Source organism: Melopsittacus undulatus, chromosome 10 (genome assembly GCF_012275295.1).
Source record: "Melopsittacus undulatus isolate bMelUnd1 chromosome 10, bMelUnd1.mat.Z, whole genome shotgun sequence".
Taxonomy (NCBI): domain Eukaryota; kingdom Metazoa; phylum Chordata; class Aves; order Psittaciformes; family Psittaculidae; genus Melopsittacus; species Melopsittacus undulatus.
The window spans coordinates 27881300-27903135 of record NC_047536.1 but is presented as its reverse complement, the minus strand read 5'-3'; the positions used below and the strand labels follow the sequence as shown (position 1 = coordinate 27903135).

The following is a 21836-nucleotide window of genomic DNA, read 5'->3' as shown; positions in this document are numbered from 1 at the left end:
TCTAGATTGATAGATTTAACACACTGATTACTTTGTACAAGCTCAGCCTATCAACTAACATTCCTGCCCTTGGGCATGTTTTAATATTCCAAAGCCTGGAACAACTCGAAATACAAATTTGTGCCCCATACACTGTAGCATGTTGTGTGATCCAGAACTCAAAATCAGTTCCTTGAACAACGGTAGATTCACATCCAAAAATATTCAGACAGGATAACACAAATACTGCCACTTACGTGAGCTTTAACAATGTTTAAGCCGCATTAAAAACATCTTGTCCTTCATGTGTTTGTGGAAATAACTGTATGCACTTATTACAGTTCCATCTTTATCACCAGATATCTTGGTAGCAGCAATACTGAAGTTCTCCAATATTTGTTGTTGTTGAACGTAGCCACTGCATTGCTCCATTTTACGTCATCCCTTCAAGATGCCCTTCATTTCTGACAGTGGCTGTACTCTCCAGGGAAGCTGAGATTTGTGAAGCTACCAAATATCAGCCAGTAAAGCAGACTACATTAATCTGCTGTCGATGAGAGCCATGCATGCAATGCTGATCCTGACTGCTTCTAAATAAAAGCAAAGGCAGCTTCTCCTATTGCAACTTAAAATACATGAGAGGCAGAAGATATTTTTACACCCTATTTCCAGACACCCCAAAACAAACATCCAGTTTTACCACAGAGTAAATGAAGGGGGGGAGGGGGGGAATGGTTACAAACCCACCAATCTTACCTATCCTTTCCACTCTAACAAACATATAACAAACTTGCACTTCCCAAGAAATGATACAACAAATTATATCTTGCCCTGGATTACAGATTTCATATTCATGTTTTAGATTCCTGGTACCACTTATGTATCTGCACTCTCAGTAGAAAATAACAAGGATGTTGTAATTACCTCCAAAAGTAATACTCAGACTGCTTCACCTTGTTTGCTTCGCAGGCAAATGGAAGTGTCTTACCATAGCTGGCCTTGTTTACCTTGCTAACACAGACTCTCTAGCACTACCTTGAAAACTAATGATGATAACAGAGAACTGATCTCCAATGGTTTCAACACCCAGACTTTCTTCTTTCTTTTAAAGTACTTTTTTTCTGAAAGTCTAATCTTTTATTGTATTTGTATATAGAACCATAAAGTTACACATACAATTTCAACTGGGCATGTATTTAGTGTGCGCAGTCCCTGCAGCTGCTGATAAAGGTACTTACACAAATGCACCCTTTTACCTTTAGTCAGCTATTTTCAAAGCCTGCTCATGACACTATGTTCTCAGCATGGCTGCAGGCTCTGGTATATAGCTCAGAAAATGTTCCCTGCAGCTGTAAGTGCTTCCTGCAGCCATGCTGTACTTCCATGGGATGTGAAAGGGCTTTCAGTGCCTGGCAGAGATCTGGGGAGCATTTCCAGAAAAAACACTAACTATAAGAGAGTTATTTGTTGTGGCATCAGTCAGGATCACCTTCCTCCTTCCCACTTGCTGTCATCTCCATAACCCCCTGATGTACCACCACAACTGCTCTGGAGATGCAGTGTAAGCTGGACCTGTGAACTTGAGTTCCTGCTCCTGGCTGACCCTCAAGATGGGAAAGCACTTGTGACCTGGGTCACCTCACAGCCCCAGACCATCATACAGTCCCCCCAGCTCTGTCAGCACAACTGTGGCATGGACAGGACAGGTAGAAGCTTTTGGACAGATGAAAAGACAACCCCAGGGTCACAGACTGAGGCTTCAAAGCCATTCCCCCTTGTCCTCTCCCTACCTGCCCTTGTAAAAAGTCCCTCTCCAGCTCTCTTGTAGGCCCCTTTAGGTATGGGAAGGCTGCTATAAGGACTGGAAGGCTGATGCAAGATCAATACACTAAAAATATTCTAGGGCATTACAGCACTTACTACCAAATACAGACAAGGAAAAGGATGTATCACCCAGCAGTGAGATGCCATTAGCTCAAAACAGAGAACTAACCTAGAGCCTGAGCTAGAAAAAAAACTGCAAAACCCAGCCAGTAAGAGCAGCACAGGTGAGAACAAGTAGTTTACGAGTTCCCCACTGCATCAGCAGGAGATTCAGAGACATAAGAGCTTACCCGAAGCCACTTACCCGAACGATTATCCCCATGCGCTTGCTCTCATAAGTGAAGGGGAAGATCTGCAGGATGGTGAAGTTCAGGATGTGGCCACCCGGTGTCCTCAGCTGCACAGAGGACTGGTCTCTACCCACCAATGTTAAGCCCACACTCTCGGTCCACTGTACCAGGGCCACCTGAAAGGAGAAGGCCACAGTGAGGGGGTAGCCTCTACTGAGAAGCACCAGAGGGGACTTGGTAGTGGGTGGGGGCTGCAGAGAAGCTCATTAGTCATTAATGGCACTACAGAACAGATCAGTTCATACGTGCTTCTATATGGCTCTTTCTAGCAGGCTCTTCCTGAGGTTAGAAGCTTACTACCAGTGTTTTTGGGGTTTGGGCAGCCCAGCTCCTGCCTGATTCAGCTGATGGACTGTGAGCAGGAGGTGGACAGATCCCTGCCTTTGACTACCACATCCCAAAGGACAACTCTTCAGCCATGGCAGGCACCGGCATCCTTTGCCCAGACCTGAGGTGCTTGGACACATCAGGCACATCTCTTTATAAACACTTCTTGAATATGCTATTTCCCAGTTTGCTGTTTATGAAATCAAGAATCCAAAACAGTGCATTCACCCTGGATTTACAGTATCAAAGCAGAAACACTAATGCAGAGCACATTAACAATTCATATTAAAGGCAAACAAAATGAGCTCTGTGTTATATACTCTAGTAGTAACAGTTCATCAACAGCTTTCAACCTCTGCACTGCAAGACAGCTGAAGGCTGGCTCAGACACCTATTAGTAGAGAATCACTTCTTCACAAACATTAAAAACACCCCACCAAATTAAAAAACCCAAAACAGACCCCAGAGTGCTCAAGGCACACAACAGAACTAATTGAAATGAACTTATGTGGGTAACATTTTGATTGCAGCTCCTAGAATTTAAGGACCTACAACAATAAATCCATCATAAGCTTTCACTTAGATTACAACTAGTCATGACAGATGACCCAAGCCTTTATTTTGCTTCCCTGACAATTCCACCAGAATCCTCACCTCAGCTGACACATCCATCTAAGATCCAGCCTGCTGAGATATGGGGGTTTAACTCTAGAAGCTGTCTTGGCAGTAACAGATGGGAGCAGCAGCTGACATGAGCCCATATATCACTGGCCTCTAGAAAGGATCAAGGGATACTTTCTCCAAACAGACATGAAATACTGGAAGTATTTTACAGTGACATTTTCAAAGGCATGGGAGTGCTGGGCACATGGTTGCTGCTGACTTGAAGGTTTACTATCCCTTGTGCCTTTCAGGTTCTGCCTTTAATACCTTAAGTGACCACAAATGCCTTAGATGAAAACAGACTTTATTTGGGAAATGATTTATAAGATCCAGATAAAAATGGAAATATTTATAATTAAGACCTTTAAATCAATTTGAATCAATATTTAACATTAGCAAGTTTTTGCAAGCTTATTCACAAAGATTACAACAAATCAAAGGCTCTTTCAAGCTTATCTTTTCCAAAAGTTTCTTCAAGTCATCCTTGGTGCATTAAGGTGTGCAGTCAGATAATCCTCTTAACAGTCTCCCAGAGCAGATGGGGCTTGGGTCTCTAATACTCTGGTTAATAAATAATTACCAGGAATTTTTCACAGCATGAAGTTATGTGATGCTCCGTGTAGGCAGCACTGTTGATTTGCCCATGGTGGTAAGCCGCAAATCATTGGAGACAGCAGTCTCTGCTCCCAGCTCAGCCCCTTAAAGCATCTCCTTTGCTACTTTCTTTCACAAGCACCTCCTCCCCTGACAGAGTCTCATTTAAATCCTATGTCAGGAAGTATTAAAGCCTTGTGCAGAGGAACAAATGGATGAGCAGCACATCAGAGGTGCTACGTCATGCTCATGACATGCTTCAAACTGTGCTGCACTGAAAAACACCAGCCACTCCCAATGGCCCTGAAACCGCAGAAAGATACATCAACAAAAAGGGATGAATAATGAAAGATAACCCCCTTTTCCATTCTGCTCCTGAGAAGGCATGGGTCCTGCCAACCCTTAATGGCCTTCCAGGTGAACTGCATTCAGCACCACAGGGAAAGTGGGGCTGACCCTTTTGAAGATGCCACTTCCCAGCCTCTATAATGCTTAATGAATAAATTACTGGGAGAGAAAGTGATATAATTTTGAAGTGTTCCCATCAGATGTACAAAAAGCATTGAAATTACCATCCCCATTCAACAGGCAGCACAATGGGCCCAGGCTCTGGGAAGTGCTGATGGCTCTTCTGCAGGGTCTGGGCACCCCAAGACAGGGAGCACACTTCAGCTTGGTTGTGAGACAGAAGAGTTTTGCTCTGTGCTGTGCAAACAGATAACCAGAGGTGCTCTCATTCATGGCAAAAAGAAACATTCAAAATGCAAAAATACATTTACAGCTTAAATCAAGGAGATTTAAAAGCAGGCTTGAAACCCCTCAAACACCTTCAAGAGAGCCCACGCTCACTGATGAGGGGAAATGAATAAAGTCCCTAACCACACTCCAGGATTCTGCAGCTCCATCCAGGCCAAGTCAGATACAGATCTGAGCATTACAAAGCAGAGCAGCTACACACTATCCCCCAAACTTTGCTCTTTCTGACAATTGAATTACCCAAGCCACCACTGAAGTGGATATCGACTAATAAATTTCATTCTAAAGAGACAAATTGATCCTTCTTTGCCATGAGTTGCTCTACAAATATCCCATTTAGGGTTGCCTAGGCAGACAGACAGCAAGCAGAAACCAATTGATCGGTGCACCCTTTCATGTCCTGGCAGCTGCAGTGGGTTGTCAGGGTTAAAGACTGTTTGCCCAGGAATCCCAGGCACTCTTATCTCTGATCAGATTATATCTATTTCATTTCCCCTGTTAGTTACTGTATGGCTACAACTGACAACTGGCTTGCAGAGCCCCAAGGCTGTAACTGATATCTGAATAAAGATACTTCAAGACTTCTAAATGGCAGCGTGCACAGGAAACAAATTTAGGAAATCCTGCTTTCTGTTACAGGAAATGAATCCTATGCCAACTGGTAGAAATTACCCTTGCTGTTAAAGTAAAGAGAATACAAGTTTTTGTACTCAATTTCATAAACTGACCTTCCCTGCCATGGCAATATTTTATTGATATAGGATTTCAAAGGCTGGCTTTAACAGGAGTCCAAAGCCATTCCTCTACAGGGAATGCTATTTAACAGCATTGCTCTCTTCTAAAGGACTCAATTGGTGCTGATCCTGCATTTTGTACCATCTAGTATGACATACAAATACTGTTTAGACATGCTCTGTGTATATCTAAGACCTACAGACAAGATTTCCTCAGTGCAGCAAAACATACTTGATTTCTGAACCCACTGTAATTCACCACTTAAGACACCACAAGAAAGGAAAAAAGAATTTAAACAATAAACATGGGTTAGTTATCATGCTATAGTAAAGCAAACAAACAATAATCTCTTGGGTATCTGAGACAAATTGCTGCATAAATATTTTAAAGACAGAACAGTATAAAGCAAAAAAGGAGAAGAAAAATAACCGACTTCACTATATGCCACTGCATACATGTAAATAAACAGAGAATCTGGGCAAAAAATAGCCAGTAAATGCCTTGGAAAAAAAAAAAAGCCAAAAAAACCCACTTAAATGGAGAGCACAAAAAAAATACCATCTGGAAATCATTCAAAACTCATTTCAATCCAAAGGCAGTTGCTTTCTGTAAGCTGTACAGGGGACAGCAACACATTAGAGGAGAAAAGCAGGTAAGCAAAATACTGTCCCAGTTTGTGATGGGAAAGGACATAGATGCACACTGCTCACCAGCTCCAAAGCCATGGAGGAGTAAGCGCTTGTCACTATAGGCACACTAATAGAAGTGGGAGATAATAAAGTAAGGATGCAGCTTTGTATAGTACAGACAAGAACACACTGTGTGAAATGAATGAACTGTCCGCTTTGGAAGAAACACCACACAAAGTATTTTGAATGCACATGAAATGTGGAAGCTAACTCTGTGTGCCAGTCCTTCAGTAATACATGCGACAATCTCTAAACTCTCACACAGCTGGGCTTCTAATGAATAAATTTATTTCTATGCAAACAATTTCTCACCTCTAAGAATGAGGAAAGCCAGCTTCCTTTCTGATGTCAAAGGTGAAAAGGTTATTACAGGGGGCAAACCTGTTTTATCTGGGGCAATAGACGGAAGAACCCTCCAAATGTAGTCAAATGGATGATAAGATCTCATGCTGCCACTAGGATTCCTATGGGAAGTTTCAAACTTCAGTCTTTCAAATGGCACAAAGCAAGTGTAATTGTACAAATTAACAAAAAAAAAGTTGTTTTACCTCGGTTGCACTAAAGAAGTATCCAAGAAGTACAACTGATACAGGAAACCCTATTTTATTCCTCCTGTTTTCACCACAGAAGGAAACAACACACTAATTAGATTTTCCAAACTTTGCAGAGGGTGGCAAAGAATACTTCAGCCCTAAATCCTGTAGTGAATTTGATCTCTCAAGTGTTCAGTAAGTCTCCAGTGAGTCTCCAGAGAGCTGTAAAGTTCATCCCTACTGTACATTCCTGCATAGCCCTGGCTGGACTGGGTGCCAGCAGAGAACTGTCAGGGCCCAGCTTTGCCCTGAGACAAACTGATGCGCTTAACTCACTGTACAGAGTTAACCAGGGCTCTAGGTCTGTCCATCTCCATGGGAAGGGATACATCCTGGATTAGTAGTGCTACCCTGTGTGATTTACAACTCTTCATTTGGTCCAGAAATCTGAACCTTGAAGGTCAGGGGACAAGCTGACTTGCGGGAGTGCTCTAACCCCCTTCCACAAGTCATTATCCCCCAAATAAGACAAGATTATCTATAATTTAACAAACATTGTCAAAGCATTGAACTGCATTCGCAGCACTGAACTGCAGAATATACCCTGTACAAAATGTGCAGAAACACAAGCAAAACTGTGATGCAGAAAAGCCAGATCATAGTCATTATGTAGCTCTGTAGCTTCAGGCAGAGAGTCAGATTTGGCTTAAGTGTATCAGCTGAGAGGGCACTCATGGTCTATCAGTTATCAGTGCAATAAATGCATTAAAATATTATCCCCTTCACTAGACAGGAATACTTTCACCAAATAGTTTTTTTCCCAGCGGCCAGCAAGGTCATATTTATATTTTTATACAGCCAAATGGATACTGACCTCATCAGGACTGGAGGCCTGGTACACCCTGCAGGAGTCCTCATAGTGTCTCTCAGCTTCAGCCTGGTCTGTCACCCCGTTGGACTCATACACTGGTGTCACGTTGTGGCACAGCGCAATTGCCTTCACTGCCTCGTGTACTCGGCTGCTCATGGTTTTACGCACCTTGGTGGCCAAGGTAAGGCCCTTCACGGCAGGTGGGTCCTGAGATTGCTTATAAAAAAGGAAAGTGGAATAAAGTCTTATTGCAGGAAGAAAAGTAAAGAAGATAATTTAAATTAAGTTTTCACTTCAGTGAAAATCATATATGTATCATCTGCACAGGTTCATGTCTCCAGCAATGAGATGCACTCTTCATACACCTTAACTCAGACCATTGCTGAGAACACATCCCAGTGTAATGCAGCCATTAGTACTGGTAAAGTGCCCCACAAGATGCACCTAAGGTTTTGGAACTGTACCCTGTGAAGATGACCCTTTGTTGCAGATCCAAACACCAACTAGCAAGAGACCAGTCAGAAGACTCAGTGAAACCACATTTAGCTCCATAAAAGACTGGTGACTCTGAAAATTCAGAGTCAATTGCATTTCATGTACAAGAGAATATAATTGCCAAAACCAGAAAACAGATGACTTGTGTGGACCTAGAATTAATTACATACATTTAATTTTTAATACTATTTTTAGTATCAGAATGGGAGTCTTCAGATAATTACACAATTACTAAATTATCCTGGTTGAAGAAGGGACACACAGTGATCTAGTTTCCTGCTCTGTTAACCTTTAGTGTCAAAAGGACAAAAGTTTCACTTCCAGGTCAAAGGCCACAACATGGTAAAAATAAGAGCAAAGAATAAGAACTACAGTTCAAAATTAATCACTGCCAGCAAATGCTTCTCATTATAGGAAATCTCACTTGGTAATTATAAACATTTTATGAGACATAACCTTTACCAGTGTAATTCCACATGCTATTTTCCAGCTCTAGTGATTACAACATGTAAGAGCTGAAAATTTAATATTGCTGCTTATCAGCACTTTTGCAACAGGCTTCGACCAAATCAAACAACAGCAAACCTTCAGCTGAGGTGCATTTAAATTGATATAAAGCACTGGTCACATACTGGACTTGTCAGTCACCCAAACATTCTTGACAAATATTGAATACTTTGGCAAATAATTAACAAGTAATCAAATTTTCTCTGGAGATTGAGTAAAAAATGAGAGTAAATAGATCTGAAATCTGTTTTTTGTTGTTGTTTAAATACAGTTCAGTCATTTAAGGATCTCAACACCAAGGGAAGAACCAGATGCTAAGGCGGCTGTGAAAACAGAGGAGGAGGGAGAGATGAATAGCAAGGAGTTACAAGTTACCTGAGACACATGACAGTGAAGAAGATAATTACTCAAAATACCAGGTACTTTATCAACTATCATATGCTTAGTTAAAAGCACATTGCAGCTCAAGAGCATGCCCAGTAAAGAGCTATGCCACCAAACAGATCACTGAGGTCAAGAAAACCTGTTGTGTCTTTACCACCATGAACAAAAGCCAAAAATAAGAAACCCATTTACACTACATGGTCCCTTTTTTCCAGGCAAGAATGCTGGCTTCATGTTTCAGTTCTTGGGAGGTATAGAAAGTGTACTTGAGTCTAAAAATCTCTAAAGCAAATAAAAAAAAATCAATGTGATGTGAAAAACCCAGTTCACTGCATTGGGTGCGCATCATCAAGGCACAGACACTCCAAAAACTACTTCTGCAGTTTCCATAGGAAGGAAGCTATTCCACAACTCTTAAGAAATGAAAATGCTTGACATATGACATGGGAATAGTAACTCATCACTAATGTCTAAAGACTGCATCTCTGGAATCACGTTTTACAACAGAAAAAAAACCCTCTAATGGCAAGTCACAAGATAAATGTTTCTTTGTTCTTGAAGTTGAGAGAATGGTTATTAACAGAACATGGGAAATAATGCTTCCATGATTACATTATTAGTGACCATTCTTATGCGTTTTGTAAGTACCACACAGAGAGGCAGCTGGAACTTCAGTCACTGACAGCTGAATATTTTTTCCTTAAGGTAGTAATATTCTTAAGTAAAACCTCATCCCTTGTTTTACAAAGGAAGTACATGCACCTATGTGAAGTTCTGATTGTCCATTGTAACATGCTAAGGAATACGGTTTGTAGACACAGACAAGTCACATGGCATCACCTGGTTATCATAAAAACCAAATTGAGAATAGAGACAAAGGCTTTGTAGATGCTGGCTCATCTGTGATACTGGAAGAGGAATGCTAAAGAGAGACTTCCCAAAACAGAATTTTCCTGTTCTGTGCCTTACCTGTTGACTTTGCTGCCTTCTTTAAGCACAGACACTTCTCAAATCAGATGTCAGCTATGTACCACAGAAGATCATTAGTGTATTAGTGAAAGAATTCCACTTCTACCATTTTCTTTTTTAACCATTGGGCCTAAAGAAGTGATACTGATACACTGGTCTACTGTTCTCTGTTACTGCTCACTGAGTCCTTCAGACTTTTCCAAGAAGTATTAGCTAATAAGCAGATCCATGCTATATTAACTCACCATTAGACCACTGACCTGGAAAACTTGTGAACAATTAAATAATTAACGCAATTTCATTCTACCTGTGTGTATATACTGAATATGTGGCTCTGCACTTCATCCATGGAGTCCAGGCCATAAGCTACTGTTCCCAGGTGAAGTCGCTTGAAGACCATCTCGTTCTGTGTAAGAGTTCCTGCAACAGAAACAGCACCAGGCATGGAGTGAGAACCAACACACCTGTTCCACAGCATACGTTCTCATCTTTGCTGCACCCTAAATTCAAGAGAAAATAAGCCAGAAGCTGAATCAGTCACTGCACCAGATTGTCAGCAAAGGCTGAGGCCACGAAGAAAGACAATATTAACAAGCCTGAGGGCTGATTCTCCCTACAAGTAGCGGTGAGCATCACTGTGCCAGTAAATAAGAATGAGATTCACCCCAAAGTCAATGCCAGCAAAGGCTGCAGGCATAATTATGGTTCTGTTGGAACCAAAGACAACTAGAAACAGCTTCAATGGACCATGATTTTATGTCAGACTGAGCTTTTCATTACAACTTAGGTCTTGAAGCAGATAGATGGATGGTATGTTTCTGCCTACACATGTAAACTATCTTCATCTGGCTTTGAAAACTAACTCTAAAAAGTTACTTTTATTCATACCCTGAGCTTCTGGTTTAATAGCAAACTTCAAGTGATCTTTGAAGTAGCATAATATTTCTGCCCTATCCTACTTACAATGCATTCAGAACAGCAAAAAAATGAATTTTTTTTCAAAGACTGATTAAATCACACTGTTGAAGTGACAGGAAATGCATATTTCTTCTAGTCCAAGGAAATCTTACATTATACTCTCTGGCTGGCCAAACCCATAACAAAATCCAAACAACATACCATAAACCTCAGATGAAATACCTGTTTTGTCTGTAAGCAAATAGGATATCCTCCCCAGCTGCTCAGGAATAGTGCTGGACCGAACCACAGTCCCAGGGATTTTGGAATCTCTGCGGATCACCCAGCTGTAGACAATCTTCCCCATGTCCAGATTCACACGTAAACTATGCAGAAAGAAGAGGGGAAAAAGGAAATGTATTGCCAGTTAAATTTTGGAAAAAGTCATTGGGAACTGCCACAGGAAAATTGAAGGACACTTCTTCCATGATGAATTTGAGCTAGCAAAGAGGGTGTCTCTGGAGAATTATATTCAAAGTCAGTGATTGGGTGGCAAATGGGGAGGAGGACTGTGCACTGCTGCAATGGTACTGTAATTCAAAAATAGCTGATAGAATTGAGAAGAACAGATATCATTTGAGTGGAAGATGGACACATACAAGTATGGACACCATGACTGATACACAGACAGCAGGTTAAAAATGGAACTGGAAATGAATTCCCAGACCTACAGTGAAAGTAACTGTCTACTTGTTAATATAGTACAATTAAACTCTAAAGTTTTAATCTTCTCTAAAAGGCAATTGTATCTTATTATGCTATGTGCTGTGTAAATAGCACTTTTCCACTTTTTTTGCTCTGCTCTTATCAAAGTACCAGGTAGCCCAAACACTGAAAGACGGGGCCTGAAATGACTGATCCACAGACTGAATTAGTCAGTGAACAGGTGAATATGCTGAACACATTCAGCAGAAACAACAAAGCAATTCTTATGTTTGAACAGGAACTTGATTTCTATTTTTAGGTTTGCTTAGTTCTCAAACATCCCCCCCTTGATGGGTTCCTGATCATCGATGGGTACCCACCCCCTGACATTTACATGCTTGTTCACAACAGAAGTATGGAGGAGGACACAGAGCAGTAAGTATTTTGCTGGGTAGAATTAGAGAACACCTTACCTAATGGGAATGATGTTTGAGAATAGAAGGAGAAATCTTATGATCTGAAGATACCAGCGGCCAGCAAAGTGCTGAAGGGCCACCATGACGAGTGAGACAACCACAAGGGCCCCAAATAGGATCTTGGTAAGACAGTTCACTTCCAAATCAAAAAGACCAATCTAAAGAAATGAGAGAGACATTTCAAGGACACAAATGAGGATGGCAGCTCAATGCAGTATTCACAAAGGGAATCAACTGCCAAAGAGCCATTCCCCACTGGCCAAGATCTCTTTTAAGACACTACAAACATTTAAATTTACAAACAATACTGTTGCCAGCTTCTTAAACAAGATTCCCAGTCTTAGAAGGCAAAGCAATGCATAAAGAGGTGCGAGAGGACTCTTGCTGCCAAAACCTGCTGTCTATGTAAACATCCCTGCACCTTGTCTTAGCTTTGCTATAATAGAAGAACGCAGCAAAATAAGCTTTCCTATTCTAACTGGGACTATTCCATTATAACCGTGCAAAACAATGGTTTTACCAATCTTGAAGTGGTAAGACACATGTATAACAGACCAAAAAAATAAGCAGAAATAGGTTCTGCTATGGTGACTATCTTAAATCACAAGCTGGACGATACGAATCATTATTCCTGTGTAGTTGTCCCTATAGCATGTACATACAGCATTTGGAAAGATTTCCTTTAAAATATTACAAGTTTCTCTCTCTTTTTATGTATTGTGACTCTTTCCTCACCATACCTTACTTCTTGGGTTTGAAGTATTCATCACACTGCGCAGTTCCCTTCCAGTGTAGAGGACAACTCCCACAACAGTACCTAAACAAAGCAGAGCATGCATCAGCAGAAGAAAAACAACCTCCACTAGTTTTCATTATAAAATACCTGATGGATCCAAAGGCTTGACAGTTAGAAAGGATTTTTAGCAGGTTAATTTCAGAAGCAATAGCAACCAGAAATTAAAAATGGTACCTAAACTACAAAACCTATGAAAACACAGACTTTGAACAGAAGATACCCTACAAACAGTCAGTTAAGTCTTCAACCACACTGCCCATGTGGCTGGACCTGATGCAGCATCACAGACTGCATCAACTAATGTGCATGGAAAGAGAAGTCAACTGCTTTGCTCTTTCCACTTTCCCTGATCCCCTTTGATGTCACTTGTCTTGCTATAAATAGCAATTGCTAAGGGTGGAGAATTTCTTGGTTTTCCTCCCACAAGCAAGAATCACACTTGGGTGTGGGTAAGTTTGCCTTACACTAGATAGCGGACCTTCAAAATTAAATCAGTGCTTTGGGCTACAGTTCTTTACTGGTGAAAGTTGCCACAGTCACAGTAAAATCAATTCATTCCAACAGCTTTCAAAGACAGAACTATCTTATTTAAAAATCTACAACTTACTTAGTATTTGTTTAATTGCTGCTCATACTGAAAGGCGAATCATGTCAACTCCTACCTTACTGTAACAGATGGAGCTGCTAGGAGTTTACCAGTGTATTTTAATGCTATGTCCTACAGTTGCTAAACAACTGAGAGCAAAGTTCTTCCTTTTCTCAAAGAAACAATACAGTTTAGTACCATAAATTACTGGGTTTCTACTGACTTCTCTTACAGACTTTGCAAAAAGCCATAAAGAAAAAGATATCTAGCACCAAGAGTTTAAAAGCTCCTATTGCCAAAGCCTGATTCTAGTGTTCCACTAGAAATTTTTAGGAGTCATTAAAAATGGAGAAAAACACCACTGAACAAAGCATTCCTGCAAATACAGGGCTATTTTATGCTCTGCTATTCCCCTGCTCCCAAAGTTTCAACAAGCTTCAAGTGAATTATTTTAAAATAAGACTGATTCAAAAGAGGTGGTTTCTAATAATACACTGGGAAGCATTCCTTTAGAAAAATAAATCACCGGAGCCAGATGGCAGGTGGTGGTAAGATCATCAGAATTCAAATCAGCAGATGGCACAGCTACTCCAAAGCAACTGCAAACAGTCAGAGTCAGACCCATTCCTACTACAGCAGATGGAGAAAGCCACATACCTCTGCTTCGTCTTACTAGCAAAGGCTGACCCAGCGAGATGGCATCACCACAAGTTGACAGCTTTCACTTAAAGAAAAATAATATCCATGTTTTTTTTCCTAACTAGAATAACCTATAACATGCTATTTATTATTACCATAGGAGAAACAAAACTGAGTATTGTATTGATCAAGTCAGTCAAAATGAGAGGAAAAACCTGCCAGGGCTAGAAAACAGCTTGAAGACAGGCTGGTATGTATATAAAGAATGTTTCTAGTTGTTTTATGGCCACTCAGAACAGACTCAATTGCAGAAAGCATTTGAAATTATGAAAATATTTGCAAGCATTATTCCTATTAACTGAAATCAAAGATGTCTATCTACAAAGAACATTATTCATATTCAGAAGGAAGGACTGGATTCCAACAGGAAGTTCATCTGGGCAAAGAGAAGGTTGTTGCATGCCCTGATACAGACACAAAGACCACCCAGGACTTCTACACAACACTGAAGTAGTGACCAGGTGAGGCAGAGTGTGCACTGTACCCTCCTTTGGGGAAAAGCACCTGCACCCACTTGTATAATACACTCAGCTGAGTGTAGAGGAAGAGCTTGAACAGCATTTCCCTCTGAATTCAGTAGGGCTCTTCACTGTAATACATTTCTATGTTAAACTTGGTCATTGCAGTTTAATATCTGCAACAGTTCAAGGGCTGGTACAAATTAAAGCTTTGATACAAGAGGCAAGAAAGCATCCCTGGGAAAGGGTGCTGTGGGGAGGGGAGCCATACAGCACACAGTCACAACACAAATGGCTTTCCACTTCTCCATCTATTTTGTTCAAAAGCAGGATGAGCTGAGACTCATGTATTAAGCAGTCTGATGGGTATCAAAAACTGCCAGGCTTACTGGATGTGTCTGCACTCAGGCAAAAGGAAGTTAAGGTACCTAGTGCACGGCAATTACTAATCTATAAACGGAATTTACTTGGTTAAATCTTATTTGGACCTTGATTAAATTGTATTTGGACAATTAGCTTTTTTAGCAATCCCTTGCTCACAGCACTGTGACAACACTGTAACAGACTTCAAAGAAGAGTCAGAGCAGGATTAGATAGAAACATACAGGAACAAAATTTATTCACTGTTTTCTGCTTTTAAGAAAGCAAATCAAAACCTTTTCGGTGCATCAAAAACATCTTCTGAAGTTCAAATTCCTTCCTATTATTATCAATTCTATATATACCGTGGTACTGCCTGTCAAGTCTCTCCATCCAACAACTTGAATTCCAGAACCATACTACAGAATTTCACTCTCCTCCAGCTATTTCCCTGCAAACTCTGCAACATGCTGGACAGGGGAGGAACAAGGCTTTTACTTTGACAAGCCTCTACAAAAGGGCATTGATTAATCTCAAGCTTCGGGAGCTTATCGTACATATAAGCCAAAATCTGTCAAAGAATTTATTTTTTTTTCCTTTTTAAAAGTATGTAAGACAAACTCAATGGAAGCACTTACCTGGAAATCTTTCATGTTAGCTTCTGTTACCAGAATCTATTTGACACCATTTCTGTTACAGATTAGGATGTCAATGTGGAGAGCAATTAAGTGCTATTCTGGTCCTAGATGCTAAAGTGCCCAAAGGCCACTCCAATTCTTTCTCATCTCGGAATGTCCAAGAGGCAATTAGATGTCAGCTCAGCTCCCCAGAGGTGTTAGGACAAGTGGGAAACCTCATTCCAACTGCTAATTTCTCCAACTGACAGAGATTATTATTCCATTACAAAAAGACCTTTAAAAATTGTTAACATATTCCCTTAAAACAGATTTACACATGCCTCCATCTTACCTGATGCAATCACTGTGCTGGCCCACAGGGTGTTTTCTATACTTAAACTTTCATTTACTGGAGGGTCACTGTCTTCCTACACCAGGATAAAAGGAAAAATAACAGATTTGTCAGTAGTGCAAAAGATCAGTGTATGACAGCGTGTTTGAGAGGGCTACTGGGAGGATTGGGAGAGGGCTTCTTGATAGGATGGAGGACTCTGATAAACCCAGGTAAATCTCTGGTTGGGTTAAACACACGACCACTTTCTTGCAGTGGAACAGGACTGGGAAACTAAAACCAATCAACAAAAAAAAACCCTTCATCTATTAAGATACCTCTGCCTGCTGAATGTCCCCATAAATGAGAAAAGCATTTGTCAGCAGCTCTCCAGGGACTACAGGAAGCCATTCCCACAAGAAAGCACAACTGCTCTTAGGCACCAAAAGACTGTGCCACATAAAGAGAAAAGGCCAAAATCTACAATTTTGAACTAAAATACCAGCAAACAACTTCTCTAAAGCTTCAATTTGTTACAAAATTATTTGTCCTCTGAAAGCTCCCGAGGGGAAATCCTTGAATTGAGATGCATTTTAAAATTTTCATAATCCCACCGAGAGGAATAAAACCCAACCTTTTGCCCCAGGAAGCCAATGCAACTTCCCAGCAAGACAAGAGATATGTATTTTAATAGTGATACTTCAGAGTGGCTGAGCTGCTGCCCTCTGAAACAGGGGACAGATACATAACTGAGTTCACATAGCTTGCATGCAATTGAGGGCAAAGACCCGACTGATTCAGAATTAAGACTGCTATCGCCTGACCTAGTTAAGATTCTCTGTCTTTTCACAGTGAAAGGATTTTAATCCTACAGAGTCCATGGTGGTCCAGGTTTCCTTCTGAACAGGCACCACTAATACATAACTACTAATCTCTGTCAGAGTGTTCAGGTCTAATACCTTCAGAGTAAGGTCCTCAATTCCAAACAGCCTATGACATTGTTTCCAAGTCAAAGCTTCAATAATTGTATTTTTCTTTCAGATTTGATGGATTTTATGAAGGAAAAGTTAAAAGAAATAAGATAAAAAGACAAAAAAAAACCCAACAAAAACAATGAGGAATGGGAATACAGATGATTTCAAGCATGTCAACAAGACTCACCCTTGTGAAGGTCCCCACGAAGTTATGTATATCAATATTGGGTTCTTCCGCATATATGTAGGATCGGATTTGGAGTAGTTCCTATAAAAGCCATGTTTTGGCAGACAGGCAGCCATATCTTAATAATGTTCAAATGCTTCTACCAAAACACTTTGAGCAAGAGTTATTTATCAAGTTAAGATAATCACTAAATCATGTTACTTACTGGAACCCAGCTGTTTAAGAGAACATACAATTGGTGTACCAGCTTCACTGAAGAACATTTCTTGAACTGATACCTGAGAGACTCCCGAGAGTTATTTAAATGTCAGTGCTCTCATAACAGAAATTTCAGCCTGAATACTCAAGACAGCCTAGGACACTTATTACTTCATAGCAAAGAAGGTTTGGACTAGTCTTCTAAAGCAACCGAGGAACAGTTATCACTAGGAACAGTTCTGTGATGACAAGAAGATGCACCAGTTCTTCAGTGTTTTTCACTGCTGACTCCTACACATGCACAAATTCCATGGAGAGGATGCCTTGCTTCAAAGCCTTTGCATGAAATAACCCTGCACAGATAGAATGCCAGTAATGCAGGTACTCTGAGTCCCCCTTTTTCTTGTTTTCTTTTTTAAAAACCCAAATGAAACAGTAACACACAACTACTTTAGCAAGAGATTTTGGGGAACAGCATGATTGATAGAGATGCTTATTTCAGATCATACACTAGGGCTTCCATGGTGACACTACTCCTTTCATAAAGGCAAGCAACGAAAACTTAACAGCCTCTGAAGCCATTCCATGAACTGTGCCTCTGAACATCCTCCTGTGCGAGGAATGAAATAGAGCATCTGAGAAGTACCACCACTAAGGATGCCTAATCTACAAGACCAGCAGTAAGTTACCACAATGGTCTCTAAAGAGGAGAAGAAAACAGGAGCATTCTACCATTAGCCACCTTCTGCTGCTAGGTCATTCTCTAGCTGCCAGCCCTGGTGCCTATCTGCAGAGCTCTGTGGCCACAGCCATGCAGCACAGAGACACCCAGCTTCACCTTACCTGAAATCTTGCCTGGAGCTTGGGAATGGCTTGCTCACCCTTATGTTTGTTGCCAAAGCTAATATTAGTGTAGCATGCACTGAGTCCTGTGCAGAACAATGCTGCATTAACCCATTTTGCAAAACAGCCCATTAAGTGAAACACCCAAATATTTTTCAGGTCAAACAGATACACTTGTTTACCAAGTATAGTGTTTTGTATGAAGGCAGCTTACAGAAGCAGTTGGCAGCCTCTGAGTACAGGTAACAGGCAGCCGTAGTTTCCAGTCTGTCTCACCATCCAGCTGGTCAGTGCGAAGGAAGCAAGACCCTGCGGATTTTCAACACCAGTCAGTGCTCTTTCCAGTTCTGTCTCAGGTACATCTATATTAAATGGCTTTATATCTATGACATCCTTCTTTCTTTGCCAACAGTACCTGATTTCAAGTAATATCTATTTATAATGTAAGATACTCTCACATCACACATTCACTTCCTTCCACTGGTCCAGAATTCAGTGAGACTCTGCACTGTATCTTTAAGACATTTCAAATGTTCTCATTGGTCTTTGTGTTTTCCAATCCTTTTGATCAAACATTTCCTTACCCCACAATTAACAAAACAAACCTGAAGGGCAAGTAAAATTATTTACATCTAAAATGCAAACTGTTATGCAACCAGATTAATTTACCCTGGATTCAACCACCTACAATCTTTGACAAGCAAACAAAACCAGAGTTTTTGTTTGTCGAGAAGCGGTGGCCCATAAAACCATTTGAATTCTCTGCCTCTCTAAAATTTTACTATTATCTATTTCTTTCACGTTTCCAGAAGATAATTTTCTCTAAACAACCAGTGAAAGGTTAATAGCTATTTTGACAATTGGTTCCAGATGTTTACCATTCTTCTCCGATGTCCTCAGGAAGATCATGTCAGCAGGGACTCGCTGGTTCTGTTAGGAGAAGAAAAGCCATTATTGTGTATACAGCCCTCCACGCATGTGCAGCCGCCTTCCACAGCCCCACTGTGACAAGCAAAAAGGATATGGAAGAAAAAGAGAATTTCTTTGTCAAACTGAAGCTTGGTATTCATTTCATTTTGAATCCTAAAATCACTTCCCTGAAGAATTCCAAGTACAAAATAATAACTGGTGCCAGCTCCTACTGACCAGACCAATCAGCTATTAGGTTTACAAAAGGGCCAGTGAGTAATTCTAGAAGTATGAAGACATTTTAAACTAATGCTGGTTTCCTTTCAAGAAGTCCCATGCTAGAAGAAAGCATGTATCTCCAATCTATAGCTATTGTTCTCCTCTTCTTTGTACTGAATATTTTCATATTGATGGTTTTCGAGGTCATAGCTGCTTCCACAGAGTGTGAAAACAAAAATCAGTGGCTAAAAAAGCCCACACAAACTTATAGAAAGGAGGAAATATACCTGTACAAGCCACTGTATCTCCCAATACTTCTGTTGTTTTCACCCAAAGCAAAATCTGGACCTTGCATTGGTATCAAGTGTTTAACCTGTGTCCCACAATCAGAGATAGAATCAGGAAGGCTTTTTGTCTTGATATAGTGTAAGTGGAAAAATTAGGTTATTGGTGCATATCTACAGGTTTGCACTCATTTGTAAAGATGACAAGGCTGTATTGGTGGGGGAGCAGAAACCCTGCAAGGTTATTAAATATTTTAACTAGTGCTCATTACTTGATGGTCTAAGCCTATATAAAACAAATACGACTTCAAAACATCTCATTTTCCATGGTCTTGCAAAAAAGTACACAGAAACAATACACATAAAGGCTAACCTTTTCAACAATGATGAGGTCGCCTACTTGTATATTAGAGCTCTTCACCTTCACAGTACCTGCAAAGGAAAGGTATCAGTGCATTAGAGCAGCAGTAGCACAGGGTTTGTGGGTGCTGTGCAGTGCTCCTTACCTCCCCTTCTTCCACCTCACTATTCTGGAGAAAACAGGTAATGTTTCTACTACAAGAATTAAGCAACACTGCCCTGTGAAGACCCACCAAGCCCATAGCTCCCACTGAGTAGAGCACTGGGTCTCAGTCTGTGAAAAGGGGTGAAAGCTCTCATCTATCAGCTCCAGATCTCACCTCTGGCTATAGGAATCCCCAGTCACTCTCTGGCAACAACTCTGAAGCAAGCGCTTGATGTTGTACTGCTTAACCCAAGAATTCAAACACCTTCAGCATCAGGTGGAAAACAGAGCAACCATAGGAAAATTACAGTAGGGAACCACCAACTCCCAACTTCTTTTCTTTAAGTAGCTGAAAATTTAAAGCTCAACACTCAAGCCAAGACCTAGAAGGCATAAGGTATAATGGGCCCATCTTAAAGAATAGGCTCATTTCCTTCCGCATCACAGCTCTTGTATCTGGCTCAGCTCTATCACCTCTCCATTGTCTCTCAATAGACACAGCCTTAACAAGCCCTGTAGAGTACAGGTCCTACAGAAAACACATAAATATTTATTTCTTTGCAGCTGTCAAACATTTCCCAGTTGCTTTAAACAGGGGATTAATTTAACAATTGGCTAGTAATTTCAAATCATTAGCCAGCTCGAGATTTGGCTTCTCAGAGTAACTAGTGATTTATAATCAGTTAATTTGAACCCTGCCTCTATGTGTCTGCCTGTTACATTTCAACAAAAGCCTCTTTAATCTGCTGTGATTTGAGTGGAAGTGGGGGAGGCACGTGGAGCTCACCCCAGCATGGACAACACCCCTACTGTACCTCGAAATTCACGGGCTAACTGGCCAGATAGCAGCTCAGGGGGAAAGGAGAAGGGGGAAGGGAGGGGGAATAGAAATTAGCACAAAGCACAAAGGTCACTAGGATTTTACTACTGGCAGTCCCTTCATTAGCATCCTTCTCAGGATATGCTTCAGTGTTTCTGCTCCAAATTAACAATGAAAGCCATTCTGGGCTCCTAGCAGCCTGCTGCTTTGGTGACACACTGTGTGCTTAACAACATGCTTCATCACTGCTGCTAATAAATGCAGACTTCCTTACATGCTGTAATTATTCCTACAAATTATAAGCAGTCATGGCCCATTTCACAAATATCTCATAGGTCTTCCATGGATTCTAGGTTTTGCTTTGTGAGATTTTTAGTTCAGAAAAAAGGTAAACAAAATGAATGCTGGGCTAAAGACATCTCTGCCGGGGCAGGAAGCATACCGGGGATTAAGAGTCCATTACGCAGAGGCTTGAAAAGAAAAGCCGCACTCCAAGAGGATCAAAAAAAGCATCCCTGGCAGTCTTCTGTATGGGCTACACAAAGTTAGGTACTATGACACTAAAAGGGTCTGACAGATAACATCTCTTCCTCCCCTTTTAATACGGTTATTCACAAAACAACAAAAAGTGCTTTTGAATATTCTCCTGTGCAAAGAAGGCAAAAAGCCCCCATGTATTCTCCCCACACAGGAATAGCAATTCCTAAACCACTGGGCATAAAAGCTCTTGGAAGGAAAGGTGGATTTGTTTAACCATGTTTTATGTATTTCACTTAAAGAGAAAGGATTTATTTGGTGACTGTCAATATAGGAAGCAGTATCTGCAGGGTTCAGGAACAGAAACTTATTTTTGTAGTGCTTTCCTTAATGATGTAAATTAATGCTGGAAAAAAAAAATAACACCTGGGCAAAGCTACAACATGATGATTTCCTATCATTACACACATAAAAGGCTTTTTGGATCATTATTCCTAAAGCAATTATCATCTGCTTTTAAATATTTCTAATTTGAGAAAAATCAAAGCAGCTGGAGCAGATTTGTCTTGCTCAATAACCCTCCCAACCTCAGCTGTTTTAAGGTAAAAGAGAGGACCTTTCTAACCAATGCACATTTTTATAACTCCTGTATAAATGAGATGCCCTATTTGGGTAGCAAAGCTAATTTTGCTTTTCCAGCCATACTCCTGGCCTCTCATGGATGACATCTCTGCAGTATGTACCACATGTCCTGCTAAGAAGGCACAGGACCAGATGTTTCCTTTGACTCAGGACTCCCATAAAGCAACTTACTCAAAT

The 21836-nt window shown here is 40.7% G+C and overlaps 1 protein-coding gene across 1 annotated transcript in view; it reads right to left on the bottom strand.

Moving 5' to 3' along the window:
- The window catches only part of ATP9A (ATPase phospholipid transporting 9A (putative)), a 62226-nt gene that overhangs the window by 21204 nt on the left and 19186 nt on the right, over window positions 1-21836 (bottom strand). Inside the window, exons 5-15 of the mRNA XM_034066761.1 lie at window positions 19589-19647; window positions 18682-18733; window positions 18018-18112; window positions 16763-16843; window positions 15623-15698; window positions 12495-12571; window positions 11752-11912; window positions 10817-10959; window positions 9984-10096; window positions 7325-7537; window positions 2108-2269 (exon numbers count right to left, since the gene is read on the bottom strand). Coding sequence (XP_033922652.1) covers window positions 2108-2269; window positions 7325-7537; window positions 9984-10096; window positions 10817-10959; window positions 11752-11912; window positions 12495-12571; window positions 15623-15698; window positions 16763-16843; window positions 18018-18112; window positions 18682-18733; window positions 19589-19647 — 1232 coding nt within the window. The remainder of the gene's footprint in view (window positions 1-2107; window positions 2270-7324; window positions 7538-9983; window positions 10097-10816; window positions 10960-11751; window positions 11913-12494; window positions 12572-15622; window positions 15699-16762; window positions 16844-18017; window positions 18113-18681; window positions 18734-19588; window positions 19648-21836) is intronic.